This window comes from Astatotilapia calliptera, chromosome 3 (assembly GCF_900246225.1).
Source record: "Astatotilapia calliptera chromosome 3, fAstCal1.2, whole genome shotgun sequence".
NCBI lineage: Eukaryota > Metazoa > Chordata > Actinopteri > Cichliformes > Cichlidae > Astatotilapia > Astatotilapia calliptera.
The window spans coordinates 43406514-43428440 of NC_039304.1; the positions used below are offsets into that span (position 1 = coordinate 43406514).

The 21927-nt window shown below is 43.0% G+C and overlaps 1 protein-coding gene across 1 annotated transcript; it reads left to right on the forward strand.

The window, feature by feature from the left end:
• The first annotated feature begins 902 nt into the window (after positions 1-902).
• Positions 903-21558, forward strand: LOC113010151 (NACHT, LRR and PYD domains-containing protein 12-like). Its single transcript, XM_026149066.1, has 8 exons — positions 903-1046; positions 4510-4788; positions 4871-4918; positions 5977-7822; positions 8116-8289; positions 18926-19099; positions 20111-20157; positions 20321-21558. The coding sequence occupies exons 2-8, from the start codon at positions 4515-4517 to the stop codon at positions 20860-20862; spliced, it is 3105 nt and encodes a 1034-aa protein (XP_026004851.1). The 5' UTR covers positions 903-1046; positions 4510-4514; the 3' UTR covers positions 20863-21558.
• Positions 21559-21927: the final 369 nt, after the last annotated feature.

A 21927-nucleotide genomic window follows, 5' to 3' on the forward strand; every position in this document is an offset into this window, starting at 1 on the left:
TAAAAGTGAAACGCTGCATTAAACTGAGTTTCTATGGAAGACCAGATAAGGCACAACTTCATCATTCTTCTGATGCAAGTCAAGATAGTTATGGAACAGTGTCATATTTAAAACTGAAAAAGAATAACATCACATGTTGACTTTATCCTGGGAAAAGCTAGGGTTGCTCCCCTTAAGAAAACTACAATTCCCAGGCTGGAATTCACTGCTGCAGCTCTTGCAGTTCCAGTGAACATGCTTCTGCAAAAAGAGTTGCAGATAAGGTTGGACAAATCATTTTTCTGGACTAATATAATACAATGCATCTCCAATGAAAACCGAACATTTAGTATCTTTGCTGCAAACAGAATTTCTGTCATTCGAGAAGCAACAGATGTGAATCAGTGGAGAGATGTTTCCTCCAAGGAGAACCTTGCAGAGATGATCCATCCATAAGTATGAAAGGTTTCCTCAAATGTGGGGATGGTTAAATAGTCCAGAATTTCCCTACAAGAAGAGGGGGAATGGCCTAAACTGGATGTGGATCACAGTGTGATTCCTGCAGATGACCCAGGGATCAAAAAGGACCTGACAGACTACCTTTTCAGTCAGCTGTCTTAAATAATTATGGGCTATCATTGACCAGTTTTAGGTTAATTATGGAGTTCCACGCTGGTGAGCATGTTTTTGCTGTTTGTTTGTTTTTTGCTTCAGACTACGCAGTATTTTAAACAGCAGATTAAAATGCTGATTCCTGAATTTTCACACTGCTCTGTCCTCAAGGGGGCAGCAAACCCTCACATACGAGTCAGATTATGTTCTTATGGTTTAGGACAGAAAGTCCTGCTCTTTTCCTCTGTTCGTGTTCACACTGAAAAATTAAGCCTGTTAAAGTCCTGATGTGCTTTGAGACGTCAGGACTGTTTTAAAGCTTCACGTGTAATAGTCAGCAGAGGTGTGACCACATTTCATACTTGCCTCATATTACTCAATCTTCCTCTTCCTGCCGTCTTTCACAGCTGCTCGGATCAGAAACCCTCCAAAGTATCATCAGCGCTCCTGTTTCTGTAAGTCTGAAACACATTCCCACCTTCTGCTCACAGCTTTAACTGACTTGACGACAGCTTATTCTAGGTAGTAGCAGTAGTTACTAATTTGTAGTATCAGTGTTTGAGTTTTACAGGGTCAGTGCTGTCTGAACAAACAGAGGGACTTCTTGGTTATTTTCTGCCACAGTCATACATGAACGATCACCGACTCGTGTACCACTTTTTATCTGATTTATCTGCTTTTATGGGGAATTAAACACACTTCCTGAGATTTACTGTAAAGAAATATGAGAATAAACAGGAAATTTCACAAGTCCAGAAAGTTCCCTTCAGCTGTAACCTCAGAGCAGCACAGTGAAAGGGAGAAGTCCTCTCTTCTATTTATCAGTGTGTGTGTGTATATATATATATATACTCAATAAATTAATCATATATATACACTTAGAACCGTTTATATTTAAAGGTGATTACATTATTATTGATGCTGTATTTATGGTGACATGATTAGCTTACAGTGAGCAACATTAGCTTTAAAAGGTCTAGAACACCCTGTTGGTTTTTTCATATTGTATTTTTCAACCATGAAGTTGTTTCAGATTAAAATCTATTATTCGACAGAGAATTGGCGAATCTGAGTTAGATTGATGCTATTGAACTATTTTGCTAATAAACTATTCTACAGACTGTGCTAATATACTGTTTGTTACTGTAAGGTTTATTTTACTGAGAGAACTGTTGTTGTAAATTGGGGCAATATAAATAAAGTTGAATTGAATTGAATAAAGCCAAGCTAACTTTATTTATACAGCAAAACAGTCACGGTCCTGGGTCAGTGACTGAGTGTATTGTTATTGTAATTTGTTATCTGTAGTGTTTAATATAAGTTTAGTTCTGTGCCTCTGTGATTTGTCTACGGATTTCCTGTTTTTTCCATTTTCAAAGTCTGTGTCTTCTGTTGGTGTATTCTGTTTTCTGCACCTGGTCTCAATTTGCCCAATTGGTTCCAGCTGTTATTTCACCTGTTCCTCGTTCTCCCCCGTTCCCAGTAGCAGGGGCGACATCGTGGTGCGGGGCAGCATCACGGACATCGGCAAAAAAAAAAAAAAAATGCTCTAACTCATGCTGCCCCGACGTCAGCCAGCGCATATGGGGAATGGCATAGGCACCGATCGGTTTTCTATCGCCCATTTGCTGGGAGTAAGGGCACCCTCCGTTTGCGAGGTGCGCCCAGGGAGGAGAGGGCGGGGGATTTTCTGACCAGCTGGAGCGACATCTAATAACCAACTTGCAAAATAAAAACAAACCAACAAACACGGAAACATCAGACATCATGATACAGACTTATGATTTGCACAGATGTTTTTCGAAATTCTATATGCGAAAAGTGAGCGCGAGAGCCCTCGGTGCGCCTGCTCGCTGCTGAAGTCAAAGTAAACTTTATTGTCATCTCCGCTACAGACAGTCCAGTATATAGAGAGAGGAGACGACGAGGCTCCAGTTACAGCAGTGCAAGTAAACAAACAATATGTATAAGAAGAGTAAGAAAATAAATATACACCTTATGACCAGGGGTAAAGGGATCAATAACAATTTAAAATTTACAGTTTGATGATTTAAAGGGCAGCACGGTGGCACGGTGGTTAGCACTGTTGCCGCACAGCAAGAAGGTCCTGAGTTCAATTCCACCATCAGGCCGGGGTCTTTCTGTGTGGAGTTTGCATGTTCTCCCCGTGTTTGCGTGGGTTCTCTCTGGGTACTCCGGCTTCCTCCCACCGTCCAAAGACATGCAGCTTGTGGGGATAGGTTAATTGGATAATCCAAATTGTCACTAGGTGTGAATGTGAGTGTGAATGGTTGTCTGTCCCTGTGTGTTGGCCCTGCGACAGACTGGCGACCTGTCCAGGGTGTACCCCGCCTCTCGCCCTATGACTGCTGGGATAGGCTCCAGTGCCCCCCGCGACCCTGAAAAGGATGAGAGGAAGCGGATGGATGGATGATTTAAAGTCTCACACACAACCTGTCGAAAGGGGAGGGGCCTGCTGCTTCCAAATAGAGCACATTTCATTTATAATGTTGTAAATCCAAGCCCATTATGTATTCATGATTTGAATCCTGGGTTGTGTGAAACCTCAGAAATAAACCCTAGACAAAGTGAATCTGTGAACTAAGGTGTAGGTGTGTTAGATCATATTGTGGTGATCCTTGGGTTGAGGGATGGGTGTTCATACTGGAGTGTAAAATTAAAAGCAACGGAAGATGGACAAGAAAAGTTCAAAGCCATCAGGTGCTCAGTTTAGAAAAAAGAGAAAAGAGGAGGAGAAACAAGCAAAAGATACAGTGTGATCGGATGATGGCAGCTCATCCTGAAACAATCAGAATCAGAATACTTTATTAATCCCTAAGGAAATTATGTGAGTTACAGTTGCTCCAAGAAGAAATGGTAAAAATAGCAACAGTAACAAACTAAACTCCAAACAATATATTATGTTACAGATTTTAATGTTAATTAGTCATTGTCAGTTGTTGATTTGTCCTGTTCTCATTGTATGACGAATTATGATGGCTGTTTGGTAGCCGTTTGCATACAATGTATACTCTCTCTTTGTGTGTGTGTGTGTGTGGGTGTGGGTGTGTGTGTGTGTGTGTGGGTGGGTGGGGTCGGGGGGGGGGCCGCCAGAGGGAGTGTTCGCCCAGGGCGCCAAACAGGCTGGGACCGCCACTGCCCATTCCTGTCTGTGTATTTATAGTGCGTGTCCTTTGGTGCTTGTTGCCGCATCATACCATCATTTCTGCCTGTTTGTTCTGTTCTTATGTTATTTCAGTTTTGTATTTCGGCCAGCAATAAAGCTGTGGTTCTGTTAAGTTCACTTTTGCCTCCATAAGTCCTGCACTTGGGTTCTCTTCCAGCATGCCTGCACACAGACCATGACAGAAAACATATAGATATTAAAACATAAATACAGTACCAGTGAACAATACAGAACACCAACATCAAGAATTAAGTATTGTACTTAGCTCAACATAACTGTGGCTCCACTGGGCCATGCAACAATAGTCATTGTTATTATGATTGTTAACATCACTCAGGGGTGATGTTACAGGGGTGCCCAATCCCGGTCCTCGAGAGCTACCGTCCTGCAGCTTTTAGATGCATCCTTGTTCCCACACACCTGAATCAAATGAATGGCTTGTTATCAGGCCTTTGCCAAACATGATGGCATGCTGAAGAGATCAAACCATTTGATTCAGCTGTGTTGGAGTAGGGATGCATCTAAAAGCTGCAGGACGGTAGCTCTCGAGGACCGGGATTGGGCACCCCTGCTCTATTACAACCAGAAATTATGTCAATTACAGAGTTATAATTTTAACATTTTAAGTATTAGTTTTTTACTAATAATATATAGAAGGGCGGAAAAGTCAGATCTGTCTGGCTGTTCCGTACTTGCTTGCTTAACTTAACAGCTAATCTATCTTCCTTCAGCTGTGATGATGTCGGAGGACCTTCTAAACACTCTGGAAGATCTGGGAGATGAAGAGTTTAATAAATTCAAGTGGTTCCTACAGCAGACCGACGTCATTCAAGGCCCCATGACCATCAAGAAGAGCCGACTGGAGACAACAAACAGGTGGGACACTGTGGACCTGATGGTGCAGACCTACAGACTTCCTGGAGCTGTGAAGGTGACCAGGAAGGTTTTAGAGCGGATCAGCAGGAATGACCTGCTGCTCAGTTTGTCTGCCAGCAGGTCCAGACCAGAAGGTGAGTCACAGGAAGACATAAACAGGAAGTCAGTCTGAGAAAGTTACATAGAGCTTTAACACTTTCAACATCTGTTTGTCAGTGAATGTCAGTGATTTGACCTCTCAGGCTCCTCTTCCTCAGACTGAAGGTAAGTCACTGCTTTGTTTTCCATACATTCCAGGCTTCTTTACTCCAAATATCTCAATGTGAAGTAACTGTGAGCATGACATTGAACTGTCACCTGGTTTTACCCATAATTCTTGGTTGTTTTATAGTCACTTATAATGTTGAACTCCACTGTAAAGGAACTTATACAAAATTCCTGTGTTAGCCCTTTGAGGTTCACAGCTCTAGACCTGGTATCCTCAGAGTTTGCTTAAAAAAATTTTTTTTCAGTGTTCCTATTATCCTTATAATTATTTAGGTTACTACAGTATACTATTACAGCCTCAGTTAGTTCAGTTCTTTAACGATAGCTTCTCTCCTGTGATCTCCATCACATTCTTGAAAATGTCCTGGCAGACACAGCAAACCTGTCTACATGTACTGATATGCGACAGGCCAGATTCCCTGTGCATCCTGAATGGATTGCAGTTACCATCTCATGCTAGCAATGGCAAGGAACAGCAAAAACCAAAACTATTAAAAGATCAGAGAGGGAGGATATGCTCTATGGCCATCACATGCTAAATCAGGGGTGTTGAACTCCAGGCCTCAAGGGCCAGTGTCCTGCAGGTTTTAGATAACACCCTGGGTCAATCAAATGATTAATTCATCAGTAGGCCTATGGAGAACTTCAAGCTAATTAAATCAGCTGTGTTGAATCAAGGATACATCCAACACCTGCAGGACACCAGCCCTCGAGGTCTGGAGTGCCATACGCCTGTGCTAAATGCTTCCCATTTTCAGGGGTTGTCCTTTTCTTTCTCCAGTTCACCAAGCAGCTGATAATGACAATGGCTCGCTAGACATTGTGATCCCTCAAGTTCATGATGATCAAGCGAGATTCCTACTGTTCACATTTACTCATTTGAGTTCAAAAGATGCAGACAGCTAATAGACGTGCATAAAATCACTCCAGAAAAAATGGTCAGCTGCAGATAGCCAATACATGTCCAGTCGTACAGTCGTAGTGTGGCATTTTAGAGAATGACATGACAGCAATATGAGTTACACACAATATGTTTATCACCCTGTTTGACACAGATGTGATGGTTCCAGTACCAGAGCCTCAACCCATCACTCATTACCAACAGATGCTTCGATCAAACTTCCAGGACAAGTTTATGTGTGCACAAGAAGGGTGGGCAGAAGATAAACAGCGTCTGGCTGATATCTACACAGAACTATACATCACAGCTGGGTATGACATACATATCAACATACAGCATGAGGTCCGGCAGATTGAAAAGGCATGGAAGCCGGAAGAAACAGAGAAAGCCGTTAAACCCACAGACATATTCAAACATCCTTCTGGAGAATACAGACCCATTAAAACAGTGATGACCAATGGAATCGCAGGAATTGGAAAAACATTCCTTGTTCACAAGTTTGTGTTGGACTGGGCTGAACAAAGATCCAATCAAGATGTGCATCTGGTTTTCCCCTTCACCTTCCGTCAGCTGAATCCACTGAAGGGAAAAAAATTCAGTTTGGCAGAGCTCATTCATGAATGTATCCCAGAAACTGTAGGCATCACAGAGGAGGCTCTTAATTACATCTTTAAAGATATTCAGTCATCGGGAATTACCAACTATGACAAAAGTAAATTCAAACTTCTGTTTGTGCTTGATGGGCTGGATGAGAGCCGCCTTCATCTCGACTTTCATTCTGAAGATATTCGCTCTGTCGATGTAACAAAGTCAACTAAAACAGATGTCTTGTTGAAAAAACTCATCAATGGAAAATTGCTACGGTCTGCTCGCATCTGGATAACCACACGGCCTGCAGCAGCCAATCAGATCCCTCGAGAGTTTATCAGCAGTACAACAGAGGTCAGAGGGTTCACTGACCCACAGAAAGATGAGTACTTCAGGAAGAGATTCAAAGGTAAGGAGCAAGCTGACAAAATCATCTCCCACATCAAGACAACAGGAAGCCTCCACATCATGTGCCATATCCCAGTCTTCTGCTGGATCAATGCTACAGTTCTAGAAGATGTGCTGAAAACAAGAGGAGGACAGCTGCCCAAGACCCTGACTGAGATGTACGCAGAGTTCCTGGTGTTTCAGATTGATCGGACAAAAGAAAAGTATGGCCCACAGAAAAGCATTGAATACATTAAGTCATTAGCAAAACTGGCCTTTCAGCAACTGGACAAGGGCAACCTGATCTTCTATGAAAAAGATCTGAGAGAGAGCAGCACTGATGTTAGTGAAGCCTCTGTATGCTCAGGAGTGTTCACAGAGATCTTCAAAGAAGAGCGAGGAAGGAAAGGGAAAGACGGGATGTTCAGCTTTGTCCATCTGAGTGTTCAGGAGTTTCTGGCTGCTCTTTATGTAAGGATGTCACTTAGTAACAGCAACATAAATGTCATGCCTTTACCACAACCATCACTGAAAAACCTTCGACTGCTTTTAAGGAAGACATCTTCAAAGAAGATCCACATGATTTCCATTGACAGGGCCTTGCAGAGTCCAAATGGACACCTGGACTTATTCCTTCGCTTCCTCCTGGGTCTATCACTGCAGACCAATCAGGATAAACTGCAGGACCTTCTAATGAAGAAAGACAGTGGCACAAAGACCAATCAGAAAACAGTCCAATACATCAAGAAGAAGCTCAGTGAGAATCTGTCTCCGGACAGATGCATCAATCTGTTCCACTGTCTGAATGAGCTAAATGATTGTTCTCTGGTGGAGGAGATCCAACAGTCCCTGAGTTCAGGAAGTCTCTCCACAGATAAACTGTCTCCTGCTCAGTGGTCAGCTCTGGTCTTCATCTTACTGTCATCAGAAAAAGATCTGGATGTGTTTGACCTGAAGAAATACTCTGCTTCAGAGGAGGCTCTTCTGAGGCTGTTGCCAGTTGTAAAAGCCTCCCACAGAGCTCTGTGAGTGCACGAATAACTGACACAGGGCTGTTATCAACTAGTAATTCTCAGTCAGCAGATCTTCATATAACTACATGCTAACATTAATTATGGCTTTAGATTTAGTATAAAGCTTACTTTAAGTTTAATATTTGAATTATAGCTGAGATTATCCTGTGAAAAAGCAACATAAAACCACTACTCAACTACCATCTTTTTTTTCCTCATGAAAACTTTAACTGAAATAACCTAACAGCGTTTTACACTGTCTATCATAGAATCTGTTTCACTGTGTGTCTTTATCTGTTCTCCAGGCTAAGTGGCTGCAATCTGTCGGAAAGAAGTTGTGGAGCTATGTTATCAGTCATCAGCTCACGGTCGACTAATCTAAGAGAACTGGACCTGAGTAACAATGACCTGTGGGATTCTGGAGTGAAGCTGCTGTCTGTGGGATTGGAGAGTCTACACTGTACACTGGAGGCTCTGAGGTTAGGGTTTGGCTTATCTTTAGTGGATGACCAGCAGATGATTTTCTTGATATGTAGCTTTATATACACATTAATTAACTACTTAAGCGGTATTTGATGATGCAGCCATAATAAGCCCTCTTTTATTTGGGTATTTAGATAAATGGTATATAAAATTCATAGCCACATTGATGTCAATCATTGGTTTGTGGTGCAGAATTATGAACCTTTGCGGTTTGCATTTTGGGCATGCCAACAAGGCACATTCATACAATGTATAGATGCAAGGTACAAATACAGATATCCACTAATTATTGCAAATATGTTAAATAATATTTTCATTTTACTACCAAAAAAGTAATGTGCCTTTATTGTCATTGACTTACAATTAAATCAGGAAATTTGCTCCACTATCAGGTGCATTTAAAAAGTCACAATCACACACATTCACACAAGATGACTAAAATATATGTATATAGAAGGGCGTAGATTTGGCATGGACAAAAGGGACATGTCCCCACCAATATCCAGACATTATTGAATTGTCCCCACCAATAATTTGATCTCTTCAAGTGAAGAAAAACAAACCCGATGGAGGAAAAAAACCGATCTGTCAACGTCTCATTCACCCAGCGGTGCAGAAAGTTCTCTACTGGAGTCCTACGTCATGTGACAATTATGGCAAATGTGATTGGCTATGGCTTTCGGGGAGCTCTGTTTAGTTTTAGCAGCGGCAAGCCTGCGCTGTGAGGACCTGAAAGGAGGAGGATGGCAGCAAGAAGGAAGAACCTGGATATAAGAAAGTATTTTTCAAAGAAACCTGTCAGTCACTTAAAGCCAAGTTAACACATAAAATGTGTCCGTCATAATAACTTTACAGGCTATGCTAGGCTTTGGCCCACATCAGTCTCAATTTGTATGTAACCATGAATAACGTGTTTTGTAAACTGCACAACAGGCAGCACTATTAGTTCTCTCAGTCTCAGAGCTTTAATAAATAGGACAGGGGGAATGAATGAGAGAGAGAGGGGGAGAGAAAGAAAGAAAACCAAAGGGGAGAAGAGACGGTGAGAAGGGGGGGAAGAGAGAGAAAAAAAAAAGAACTCCTGGGTCACCTGTATGGAGAAAAAAAACAAAAAAAAAAAAACAAAACAAACAAAAACAAACAGAGGAGACAGCAAACAACAAAGAGCAACATAATAATAGAGAAAACAAAGCACCATCACAATAAACTAGCTAGTCATAGATATCAGTATTTACTAAGTAATAAACGATATTGTGCAGCACGCAAGATAGACAGCGCACAGTGTGCTTTGAGGCAGCAGCCAAGAAAGCTTTAGTCCGCGTCTGTGAATACCCATGTGTGCATACCTGTGTGGATCAGCATGCTTGCATTCCAAAGGTTTCTCCATGTAATGATCTGCTAGGGAGTGTGGGGGGGCCACAGCCCCGTCCTCCAGGGTGTGAAGCGGGTATGGAGGAGATCAAAACTCCAGACATCCAGAGGCCCCCAGAACACAAGAGACCAAGGAAGACCAACAGAGGGGCAGCCGCGCCACTGTCCCAGTAAGAGCTGAGGAGAGTCCCAGATGAGGGCTCGCCCAGCAGCCGCGGAGCAGAAGTCAGGGGGAGTTGCAGTGACGCGCCCGTGAGCTCCGCCGGCCCCCAGCTGCGCCTGAGTGACCAAGCCCTAGGCCGAGAGGCCGGGGGCACCCCACCTCCAAAGGGGCCCGAGCGAGCCCCAGGCCCCAGGCCCCGACAAGCGGCCGCCAAGGAGTGAGCCGGTGTGTACCCGGACGCCCACCCCCAGACACAAAGAACCACCAACACACCGACACCTGAGGGAGTCCGCCACCGGCAGGGGAAGTGGTGGTGGGTGGAGATAGGCCTCCAAACCTTGGAGGGCCTGAGATGTCCCCAGAGAGGTGGCGTCTGATACCCAACCTGACATATAGACACAGACATACAGGCACACACAGACACAAACATCCATTCCCACCCTCATGCTCTCAGAGCAGCATTTCTAATTTTGATTGAAACTGTCAGAGAAAACGGCAGCTTTGAGCAGCCAGGATATTAGTTTACAGAGGCTGTTAGAATTATATGTCTAACGTTAAAATGTTGGTGACACAATAATTTCATCCTAATGGCACTGACATATTCATAGGGTAAATTTTAGAGACAAAATATCATGAGGTAGTCATGATTTTGCAAATATTCCACCTTGTAGTGCAGTTTGCACAAATTGTTTTAAAAATGCACTCAGCCTACAAACATTACTGATGAGTCACGATCTGCACAAAGTGACAGAAACACTGAAGCAGCTGCACATTTTATTCTTATTCTCATGTATGTCCTATTTGTCAGGTGACAGAACCAACACAACGCTCAGAGAGCAATGGTGACACAAGGTCACAGGTGGAATTGGAGGATGACTTGTTGGTTCATTGTTGTATTTGAAGCACATGTGTGACTGCATGTATGTGGAATGTCTCACTGTTATTTATCAGGTGACAGAGGCAGCTCTGCCATGTTGTAGCTCAGAGGTGAAGAGGCGAGGTCACAGGTGACTGACTGATGATTTGGTGCTATAGATTAACGAGAGGAGAAGGCATGTGTTTGGCTCCTTCACATAGTGTACATTGAGTTTTTGTGTGGGGGCACCAGTAGTCCATGTCTGTTGCTGTAACAGTAGTTCATGTTTAGAATAAACAATCCCAGCTCACTGAACTGATTGGGTCAATATGTGCCTAAAATGTTGCATAATTTTGCTGACAGATCTTTCACTTTGTGGTAGAAATGGACCGATCCGATATTACGTATCGGTATCGGTCCGATACTGACCTAAATTACTGGATCGGATATCGGAGAAAAATAAAAAATGTAATCCGATCCATTAAATATCACGAAAGCACCTCACAAAACTTGCAACACGCCGTAACTCGCCTCAGAACGTTAGCATGTCGGAGCAGTATGCATCACGTGATAGAGCGGCTGTGGCATGCGGGACCTGTCGGTGGTCTGGATAGCATGTGGAGCTTCGCTAGCAACCCGGCATTTCATCTCCGACAAAGTTATCCCCGAGAGAAGTAAAGCAAGTGTGTAAGTCCATCTCTGAATGTTTGTAAAGTATTCCCACATTAAGCTTAACGAGCGACTGCCTCTCGCTCTCCGGCTGCTACTTCAATCATGAAACTGCTTAAATGATCAGCTGATCGGCTTTTCTGTCGCGAGTCCGTCTCTCTTGTTTGTTTTTGGCCCACTTTGCGCCAGAAAGAGCAAACCAGCGGCTGAACAACAGCAGCACGTTTAAGCTTGATAAGCTGTTGTTAGAATTTATTTATTATTACTTTCTACTCGAGGATCTTTTTCTACGTAGCTGACGGCTGGTAACTGTGCAGGGGCGGATCTAGCAAAGTTTAGCCAGGGGGGCCGATAGGGCATAAACAGGGAAAAGGGGGCACAAAGACATACTTTTCTTTCTTATTCTCATTTAAAATGTCGAGCTTTTAATAAATAATTATCTGACACCCAAAGTTTTAATTTGATGTAACATGAATAGAAGTCAATTACTGTATATAGTGACTATTAAGTCTAATATATATACCCTAGTAAGCTATAGTACTTTTTCCTTTGGGAAGGTACCATCTGTGCAGTCTGCAATTTTGTTGAAGAAAGATGTTGAATCTATTTAATATTTCTTGAAAAATAATTGATTTCTGTGCATTTTTTTTTCACACTGCATCAAATTAAGGTTGATTACGTCTATTAAGCATCATGAGGTGGCGCATGAGGGGTGGTTCCCTATTTTTTATTTATTTATTTTTGTTGTTGCTGGGAGTTGGAACCCTATTAGTTAGGTTGCTTAATATTTACGCTAAGTACTCTTTAAAATACCAGAATAGGGAGGATGGTGTAGGTCTAAGTTTATTAGATTGATCAGTATTGCTGAACTATGAAATATCTTTTTTGTATACAGATATAACAGAATAGCTTTAGTGTAGTTGTTGTTGTTGTTTTAAACTTGAGTATGAACTTGCAGACTTGCAAAATGCAGCAAGATATTTTAAAAAAACAGTTTTGTTTATTAAAAAACACTATATCGGATTCATATCGGTATCGGCAGATATCCAAATTTATGATATCGGTATTGGTATCGGACATAAAAAAGTGGTATCGTGCCATCTCTACTTTGTGGTAATCTTAGATTAGTTTTATGTAGAAAAACCACCAGGTCATTCAGTGTTCCCTTAGTGCTAATGTATAAGAGATGTTGGTGTAACTGAAGTAATGTTGTTAAGTCCTTAAAGTCATATTCTGTTATTGTCATGACTGTATTTGAAGCTATTTTTATGTTTGTATGATACCAGATTTATATGGATTATGGCTTAAGTAAACTAAAGCCTAAAATACTTTAGTCAGTCACTTGTTTAATAGTAATTTAAAATTATATAATTCACATATAAAACTATTAATTGTAATTTTAAATGGTTTAAAAGCATGCAGAATAGCATATGTAGGCAAGTATATTTCTTTCTTTTAATCAAGAAGCAAAGACAAAAAGGAAAAAAATAAGAAATAGGGCATGGTTTGGTGGTTGAATCATCCGTCCCCACTAGGGCTGGGCGATATGACCCAAAATTCATATCTCGATTTTTTTTTTTTTTTTTTTTTTTTTTTTAAAGCCATAAGTTAAGAACAAAAAGAGAGTTCTTAGTCACACTGTGTCCCAGATGTCACACGGGCACTTTTATTTACATACAGCGTAGATGTACATGAAGAAATTACTCAAAAATAAATTATCAGCATTTATTAAACAATCATGGTCCATAAATAAAAGAAAATGTTGTTTTTGTGCATAACAAAAAGCTCACAATTGTGCAGTCAAAATGTAAACTAATAGACGCTGAGCATAATAACAAAGAGACAGATTTCACAGCTGCACCACGTCTCTGAACAGGTGCCATTTGTGGTCCTTATACACACAGTACGGTAATATTACATTGAAGCACAGTACGTATCACTCCACGAGGCTCCTCCCCGGTAGCCGTAATCCTCCGACAATCCATCAAGCGGTGCAGCTCTGTAGCTTAGCAAAGTCATATTAAAACATTTTTTGACAGATTGCTGAGCGCTGTGTACCACATAAAATCGGTTCGCAGTCAGTAAGCACAACCAGAATTCATACATAAGGCTCACTGTCGAGTTTTGAGAAAATGAAAGGATTTTAGGCCGTGCAGCCCCTCCGGGCTGCATGTCGTTAGGGCGGTTAGCTCGCTAACACGTTGACGCCGTCCAGCCCCACACACGGGGCGATCCGCGGTAACTCGCTAACGGAGATTTTCCGCTTTCATTTTGTCATTGCCTGCAGGTGAAGCTATGGGGGAGGGGGAGTTGTGTTCAGTGAAGGAGAGGCGAGGCCGAGTAACGTTGCGTAGAGACAAAACTGGACGAAAGAGAGGCAAACCTGCGGCTCCACAAGTATAATTATAACGTAACATAGACTATATTGATATAAACGATATTGTCACATCTTATATCTCGTATGAAAATATATCGATATTTTTAAAAAAACTCGATATATCGCCCAGCCCTAGTCCCCACCAATGCCAAAACCAAATCTACGCCCTTGTGTATATATAACTAACCATATAAAATGAGAACCTGTTAAACAGAATTGTATAAAGTGCACTGTAATGTCAAGGTTGTCAAAAAGGACTTAGTGGGTCAGTGACTGTTGATAGCAACAGGAAGTGTTTACGGCCAAAGTGTGAGGAGCCTTTTATGATATGCCTGGCTCTGGTGAGAATAGAATAGAATAGAAAACTTTATTTGTTAATTTCTTCAAATGTACTTGCCATACAAAGGAATTGAAATTACGTTTCACACTGTCCCATGCGTAGACATTGACAACAATAAAGTGCAGATGCACTTTATTGTTGTCAAACAAAAACAGCCCTAACAATAAGGTAATATTAAATAGGTAACAGGATAGACAAAAAATAAATAAAATAAAGTGTTCCAACAGTGTTCCCTGGAAAATAGTATACTAGTCTACTTGAGGTAGTCCCAGGTTGTGGTTGATAGGGGTATTTTGTTTTAATGCAGCATAAGACTATAGCAGCAGTAATAGTAATATAATAATATAAATAGTGCTAAAAGAAATACTAAAAATATATAGCAGCAGGTGTGTGCAATTGCAATGCAGAGGTAGTTGCTTCCAGTCAGGAATGTTTTCCAGTTCTTGGTTCAGAGAGTGTTTCCTTGTTGGAGAGTGTGCGTGAATGGGGGGTGGGGGTGGGAGGGGTAGAGTCCAGTCTGTCTTCCTATACTTCTGCCAATCTGGTGATTCTGCTGGCTGGGAGCCGGGAGGGAAGAGAGTTCAGCAGTCTCAGCCTGGTGGATGAAGCTGTTGGTGAGCCTGGTAGTGCGGGAGCGGAGACTTCTGTATCTCTTTCCAGAGGGCAGAAGGCTGAACAGACAGTGCGCGGGGTGGGTTGCATCGTTGACAATTGTGATGGCTTTGCGGGTGAGGCGAGTGGTGTAAATGTCTTGCAGGGAGGGGAGTGGTACACCAACTATCCTCTCAGCTGTTCTCACAATGCGTTGTAGAGCTTTCCTGTTATAGTCAGTGCAGCTACCGCCCCACACAGTGATGCAGCTGGAGAGGATACTTTCAATAGTTCCTCTGTAGAATGTGGTCAGGATGGGTGGTGAAGCACTTGCCCGCTTGAGTTTGCGCAGGAAGTAGAGGCGCTGTTGTGCTTTCTTGGCCAGTGATGCTGTGTTGGTGGTCCAGGAGAGGTCCTCACTGATGTGCACCCCCAGGATGTCACAGGCTGGGTCTCCGACCCAGCACTCTGAGTTTTCTTTGTATTTTTTGATATGTTATTAGTTTGTGTTATTTCCTATTTGCCTTTAGTTTAGGCAGTTATTGTTCCTGGGTTTTCTATGTTTTGGGGTTTTCTATTTATTTCATCACGTATTAGGTCTGTTAAGTTGTGTTGTCATTTCCTGTTTTATTCTGACAATGTCATGTGTTCTTTGTTCATTGTATTTAGCTTTCCTCTTCTGGTCCTGTCATTAGGTTTATGTCTGTCAGTTGTTTTCCCCCATGTGTCGCCACTTCCCCTGATCACCTCATGTCTGTATTTAAGCCTTTTGTTTTCTTCATGCCATTGTCAGTTCGTCTGTTTATCTCACCAGAGTTACAGTCATAGTCATAGTCATAGTCTTAGCCTGTTTATTTTCCACCTCAGTCATAGTTATAGTTTTTGGTCTTAGTACCTTTAGTGTTTTGCCAGCTTGGTGTTTTGTTTCTTAGTGTTTTGCCTGTTTGCTTTGGTCTCTTGGTTCATTTCCTGCCGTCATCACAATAAAGGGTCACTTTTCTGTTAATCATTACTATTCCTCGTCATCATCTGCTTTTGGGTCCTGTTTCCGCACACATCGGCGCACCCCGCCGTGACACAGGAACTTGGTGCTGCTCACCCTCTCCACCGCAGCGCCGTCGATGGTCAATGGGGGGTGACAGGTGTGGCCTCTCTGGAAGTTGACAATAATCTTCTTGGTCTTACTAACATTTAGCAGGAGGTTGTTGTCTCTGCACCACGTGGTCAGGAGCTCAACCTCCCTCCTGTAGTGGATCTCATCGCCCTCAGTGATGAGCCCCACTAGCGTTGTGTCGTCCGCAAACTTCACAAAGTGGTTGGAGCTGTAGGTTGGTGTGCAGTCATGTGTCATCAGGGTGAAGAGCAGAGGACTGAGCACACAGCCTTGTGGAGCCCCCGTGCTCAGGGTGATGCTGTTTGAGACCTTATTGCCCACACGCACCGCTTGAGGCCTCTGGCTGAGGAAATCCAGCAGCCAGTTGCAGAGGGAGGTGCTGAGGCCCAGTCTGTCCAGTTTGCAGATGAGTTGTTGTGGTATTATGGTGTTGAATGCTGAGCTAAAGTCTATGAACAGCATTCTCACATATGAGTCTTTCTTGTCCAGATGAGTTAGGGCTGGGTGGAGGGCAGAGCAGATTGCATCCTCTGTGGATCGTTTCGCTCTGTATGCGAACTGGTGTGGGTCCAGGGTGGGAGGTAGGGTGGATTTGATGTGTGACATGACTAGTCGTTCAAAGCACTTCATAATAATGGGTGTCAGTGCCACGGGGCGGTAGTCATTGAAACAGGCTGGGGATGGTTTCTTTGGCACAGGTATGATGGTGGCAGTCTTGAAGCATGATGGGACAGTGGCTTGCCTCAGGGAGGTGTTAAAGATGTCTGTGAAGACATTTTTCAGCTCCTCTGCGCAGTCTTTCAACACACTACCAGGGATGTTATCTGGACCCGCTGCTTTCCGGGCATTGATGGTGATGAGTGTCCTCTTCACGCTGGCAGCAGACGGGCACAGAGGCTGGTCGTGTGGAGGTGGTGGTGTTTTCTGTGGGCGTGTGTTGTTCTGTGCTTCAAATCGTGCAAAGAAGCTGTTCAGGTTGTTGAGCAGAGTGGTGTCGCTCTCACAGCTACGCGCTACAGGCTTGTAGTCTGTAATAGCCTGGATGCACTGCCATAGGCTTCTTGCGTCCTTGCTATCATTGAAGTGGGAGGTTATCTTGTGTGTGTAGTCCTGTTTCGCTTTCCTGATGCCACGGGACAGGTTGGCTCTCGCTGTTCTCAGGCCTATTTCATCCCCAGCTCTGAAGGCCTTGTCTCTGGCCTTCAGCAGCCTGTGGACATCTCCTGTTAGCCATGGCTTCCGGTTGGCTCGAGTTGTAATACTTTTCACTTGTGTTACATCATCAATGCATTTGGTGATGTATGAGCTCACCGTATCTGTGTACTCCTCGATGTCTATGATGTTACTGTAGGTGGCTGCTTCCTTGAATATGTCCCAATCAGTTGACCCAAAGCAGTCTTGAAGAGCAGAGGTGGCCTCCTGTGGCCACACTCTTACCTCTTTCATAACAGGTTTGATGACCTTCACTCTCTGTCTGTATGCTGACATTAGCATAACAGTGAGGTGATCAGAGGTGCCGATATGGGGGAGGGGGATGGCTTTGTATGCTCCATTTTCCTGTGTGTAGACCAAGTCCAATATGTTGTCTCCCCTTGTTGGAAAATGAACATGCTGATGAAACTTTGGGAGAGCAGTTTTAAGATCAGCATGATTAAAGTCTCCTGCGAGGATGATGAAACCGTCTGGGTGTGCTGTTTTTTGCTCACTGATGGCCTGATACAGTTCGTTCAGCGCCGCATTTCTATCGCTGTTGTTGCTAGATGGAGGTATATAAGTAGCGACCAACAAGATCGAACTTACCTCCCTGGGCAAATAGAAAGGGATCACGATCATGTACTCCGCCAGTGATGAGCAGTGTTTGCGTACTACAGTGGCATCATGACACCACTCGTCACGGATGTAAACACAGACCCCGCCACCTCGGGTCTTGCCTCCGTCTACGAGAGCCCTGTCGGCTCTGTAGCATGCTAACTGCTCCAGTTGTATGGCCAAGTCCGGAATGTTGTCATTAAGCCATGTCTCAGTGAAAACTAGCACACAACAGTCACTTACTTTGCGATTCACTGATCTCAGAAGTCGTATGTTGTCCATTTTATTGTCCAGAGATCGTACGTTGGCCAAGAGGATCGATGGTATAGCTGGGCGAGTTGGCTTAGCCTCAAGCCTGACTCGGACACCTCCACGCTTGCCCCGCTTCCTTGTCCTAGCACACCGCTTTCGACGCCTCCTTGCCTGGGGAGGGGTAGCAGGCGAGTCCGGTGGGTTGCTAGGCCAGCTAGCAGGCTGTCGCAGAGCAGAAGTCCTATCTCCCTTTGCATCCCTTAGCAGGTAGTGGGATGTGACAATATTCAGTGCTACTTATTTTTTCATTCAACTTTAGTGCCAAATCACAACAATAGTTGACTCAAGGCACTTCATATTGTAAGGTAAAGACTTAACATAATAGATTGAAGATAGGACAAAGACATGCTGTGGAAGAGAGCCAGAGATTAATGATACCGAAAGATTATACACATAGTACGCTGGACCTCAACATGGAAACCAAAACAAACAGAAAAACAGCTAAACTGGAGTACACACAAGCCATAGCACTAACACACATCACCATAAAAAAGGCATGATCACGGACTTTAGATAAACACATTTAAAGTGCTACAAAAAGCACAAATATGTCAGCTGAGTCACAACTAAACAAATGGCTAGCAACAGGGATGTCCTTGATCATTTAAAACTTTAAATCTTAGCTCAGTCTTAGTCCCTTCTCCTGTCCCTTTACACCTGAAACAAAGGGGAAAACTGTTTCTAGAGAGCAATGCTAATTTGTACGATGCTGGAAACATGCCGTTGCTACACTTTTCAACCCTGAAACAAATCACGCAAACAGTGAATCTACACTGTAATAGAAGCATGTTGTATTTACAGTGCTCTCAAATCCAGCTTCCTCAAGTATTATAGATCTGTGGGATTCAATACATCTTCTGGAGACAATGGTTCAGTAAAGAATCCATGTGCCATAGAGTGAATCAGTATCTCTGAAAAAATAAAAGCATATTTTTTTGGAACCAAGCTTAAAGATATATATCAAAATAAAATAAAATTATATACATAATTCTCTTTGCTTTATGTTTTACATCTTTGTGTTTGCCCTCAGGCTCTCGGGCTGTCTGATCACTCAGGATGGTTGTACTTCTCTGGTATTAGCTCTGAACTCCAACCCCTCCCATTTGAGAGAGCTAGACCTGAGCTACAATCATCCAGGTGACTCAGGCATGAAGCTGCTGTCTAGCTTACTAGATGATCCACGCTGGAGACTGAACACTCTTAGGTATGATAGTTTCAGTATTTATTAATGCTGGTCATCAATTAATCACATTGTTACATGTACTATTATATTAGTTTATTACATGTTTATTTTAAAAGTGCTGCTGTATGAGAAGTGTAATATTCAGTTTTAAAGCTTTTAAACAAATAGCGTGCTTTTTAACAGCAGTATTCTCTTAACACAGTAGCAGTTACAATATTTGTTGTGGGTAAATCTCACCTGAAACATTAATCTGATCATCAATCAATCCGACTTCAGGGAGGAGTATTTATCTGACAAAAATGCTCTAATCTAAACCATCGCCAACAAAATAGCAATTCACCTCGTTTGTTAGATGGGTCACATGTTCCCCTGGTTCTTTGTACTTTCCTCACCTCGCCCTGTGGACATTCCTCTCTGCTGTCTCAGAAGATCAGCCCTCCTTTCCAGTGAGATCACCTGAAAAATTCCTGCGTTTTCTTCTGCCAACTCAAACAGCCCCTCTGCCCTCTGAACCACTTGACTCTGAGCCTGTTTGAAATAAAAAGCTGTGAATCTTTTTTCCAATCTCCTGCACTTCAGTCCAGTTTCTTGGTGAACCGGGAAACCTCAGCCTCCCCCTTCATCATTCCAATTTTTCATTTACTCCGTGCTGTTCTGGTGTCAGTGGAACTACCTGTTAAAGTGTAACATCGGCGTGCTAACACAAGCTCCGGACAGAAAGAAAGCTCCCATAGAGCAGAGGCCAGGAGCTCATTGATCTTGATTTTCCATGATGTTAGAGGATCAGAAACATGTATTGATATTCTGGATGTTTCATATATTTTCATACCACTAACTAGTTTCCATGTTCCTGTCTCAGCGTCTCTGTTGGATCCAGGGTTACCCATGGCTGTTGGTACCACACAGCAGAATTGCAATTTGAAAGTCTTTTAAATGAGTAGAAGCATTTTAAGGCCTTTCATGTCTTTCTTTTATGTCCATGTGTCTCTGTCTCTGCTTTAAAGATGAATTTAGATATGTTTCTTCTTCCAGGCTGGACCATGGTGGAGAGCAGAGGCTGAAACCTGGTCTGAGGAAGTGTGAGTGTGTGCTCACTTTGATTTATGAAAATAAGACAGCACGCATTACACTAGTTTAAATCACACTAAAGATTCTAGAGGATGAATCACTGTGAAGCTGTCTCCATCAGTCTGTGGATAAGGCAGCAGATGAAGTCTTGTTGTTTCTTCTTCTCTCCATCAGATTCCTGTGATCTTAAACTGGACACAAACTCAGTGCACAGAAAACTTAAACTGTCCGACAACAACAGAAGAGTGACGGCAGTAACAGAGGAGCAGCCTTATCCTGATCACCCAGAGAGGTTTGAGTACTGGCTTCAGCTGCTGTGTACAAATGGTCTGACTGGTCGCTGTTACTGGGAGGTCGAGTGGAGCGGAGAGGTTCACGTTTCAGTGACTTACAGAGGAGTCGCGGGGAGAGGAGGCAGCAATGACGGCAGGTTTGGAGCAAACAGTCAGTCGTGGAGTTTGAGGTGCTCCGATGCTGATCAGTACTCTGTGTGTCACAATAACAGGAGAACAGACCTCTCCTCCTCCTCCTCCTCCTCTGTCTCTAACAGAGCAGCAGTGTATGTGGACTGTCCTGCTGGCACTCTGTCCTTCTACAGAGTCTCCTCTGACACTCTGATCCACCTCCACACCTTCAACACCACATTCACTGAACCTCTTTATCCTGGGTTCTGGTTATTGTCATACGGTTCTTCGGTGTCTCTTTGCTCTCTGTAGCGGGGGAAGCCTCCACAGAACCGCTTCAGCTCAGGGTGGTACTCAACAATCAGTAAACCTGATGGGTGTGGGTCATTTGACCCAGGACTCTGACTTTCTTTTGTTTTGGTGATTGTTATGTATAATGATTTTAGGTTCATTAGTTAGTCTTGAGGTGATTCTGAGTTCGTTGTTCCCTGTTTACTGTTTTGTGTGTTAGGCTCTCGTGATGTTTTGGTCTCTCCTGTGTTTCCAGTTTGTTGTGTCATCTGTTGTAAGAGCCAATTAAAGGCTGGTTTCTTGGTACTGGTAAAATGAGAAATATACATTTTTATTGTTAAATATATAATTTCCAAATACCGCTATGGTAAAAACATAAGATATGGAAATGTGAAGTTCTGATGTGCTTTTTGGTATATGGTAATTACATGTGGGGAGTCAGATAGGCATGGAGTCTCATTAAAGATCTTTGTTGAAAGGAAAGTTCCATGGTCTTGCTTGTGCTTCCAAAGCTTGTTGCTGGACTGAGTCCTGAAGGCGGTGAAACGGAGACGAAGTGCCGCTGTTACATCTGTGTCTCTCACTTCCTTGTTCCCTGGGTCCCAGTCATGCCTTCGTGTTTGGTCTCCCCTTTTTGCTTACATGTTCCCTCACTCCATGAAACACACGTGTATCAAGTATGTTCTCCCCAGCCCGTCATGTCCCTCTTAACGTGTCTCTCTGTGTCTCTCCTCTCCCATGACTGTTTCCATGTTTCACACTCACAGCCAATATAGAACCTAGACTGGATTCAAACCTTCTTGCTAAGAGGCAGCAGGGCTAAACTCCTGCATATTTTATTACATCATTTCAAAGATGTGGATTTTAGTGGTCTGCAGAGGTGGGAAGTAACAAAGTGCAAATACTTTCTTACTGTATTTAAGTAGAATTTTCAGGTACCTGAGTAATTCTTTCTCCCTTATTTTAAGCACTTTAAGTGTACTTTCTGCTTACATTTTCAAAACAGGCTCCTTACTTTTGCTTTAATACATTTGGGTTGTTTCATGTCACTGCGAGCCTCTAAACATCAAAACGATCTGAGCCTAA

Coding starts and splice junctions, on each gene's coding strand:
- LOC113010151 (XM_026149066.1), top strand. CDS start 4,515: ATGATGTCGGAGGACCTTCTAAACACTCTGGAAGATCTGGGAGATGAA. Junction 7,823..8,115: donor AAAGCCTCCCACAGAGCTCT/GTGAGTGCACGA, acceptor TCTGTTCTCCAG/GCTAAGTGGCTGCAATCTGT. Junction 8,290..18,925: donor TGTACACTGGAGGCTCTGAG/GTTAGGGTTTGG, acceptor GTTTGCCCTCAG/GCTCTCGGGCTGTCTGATCA.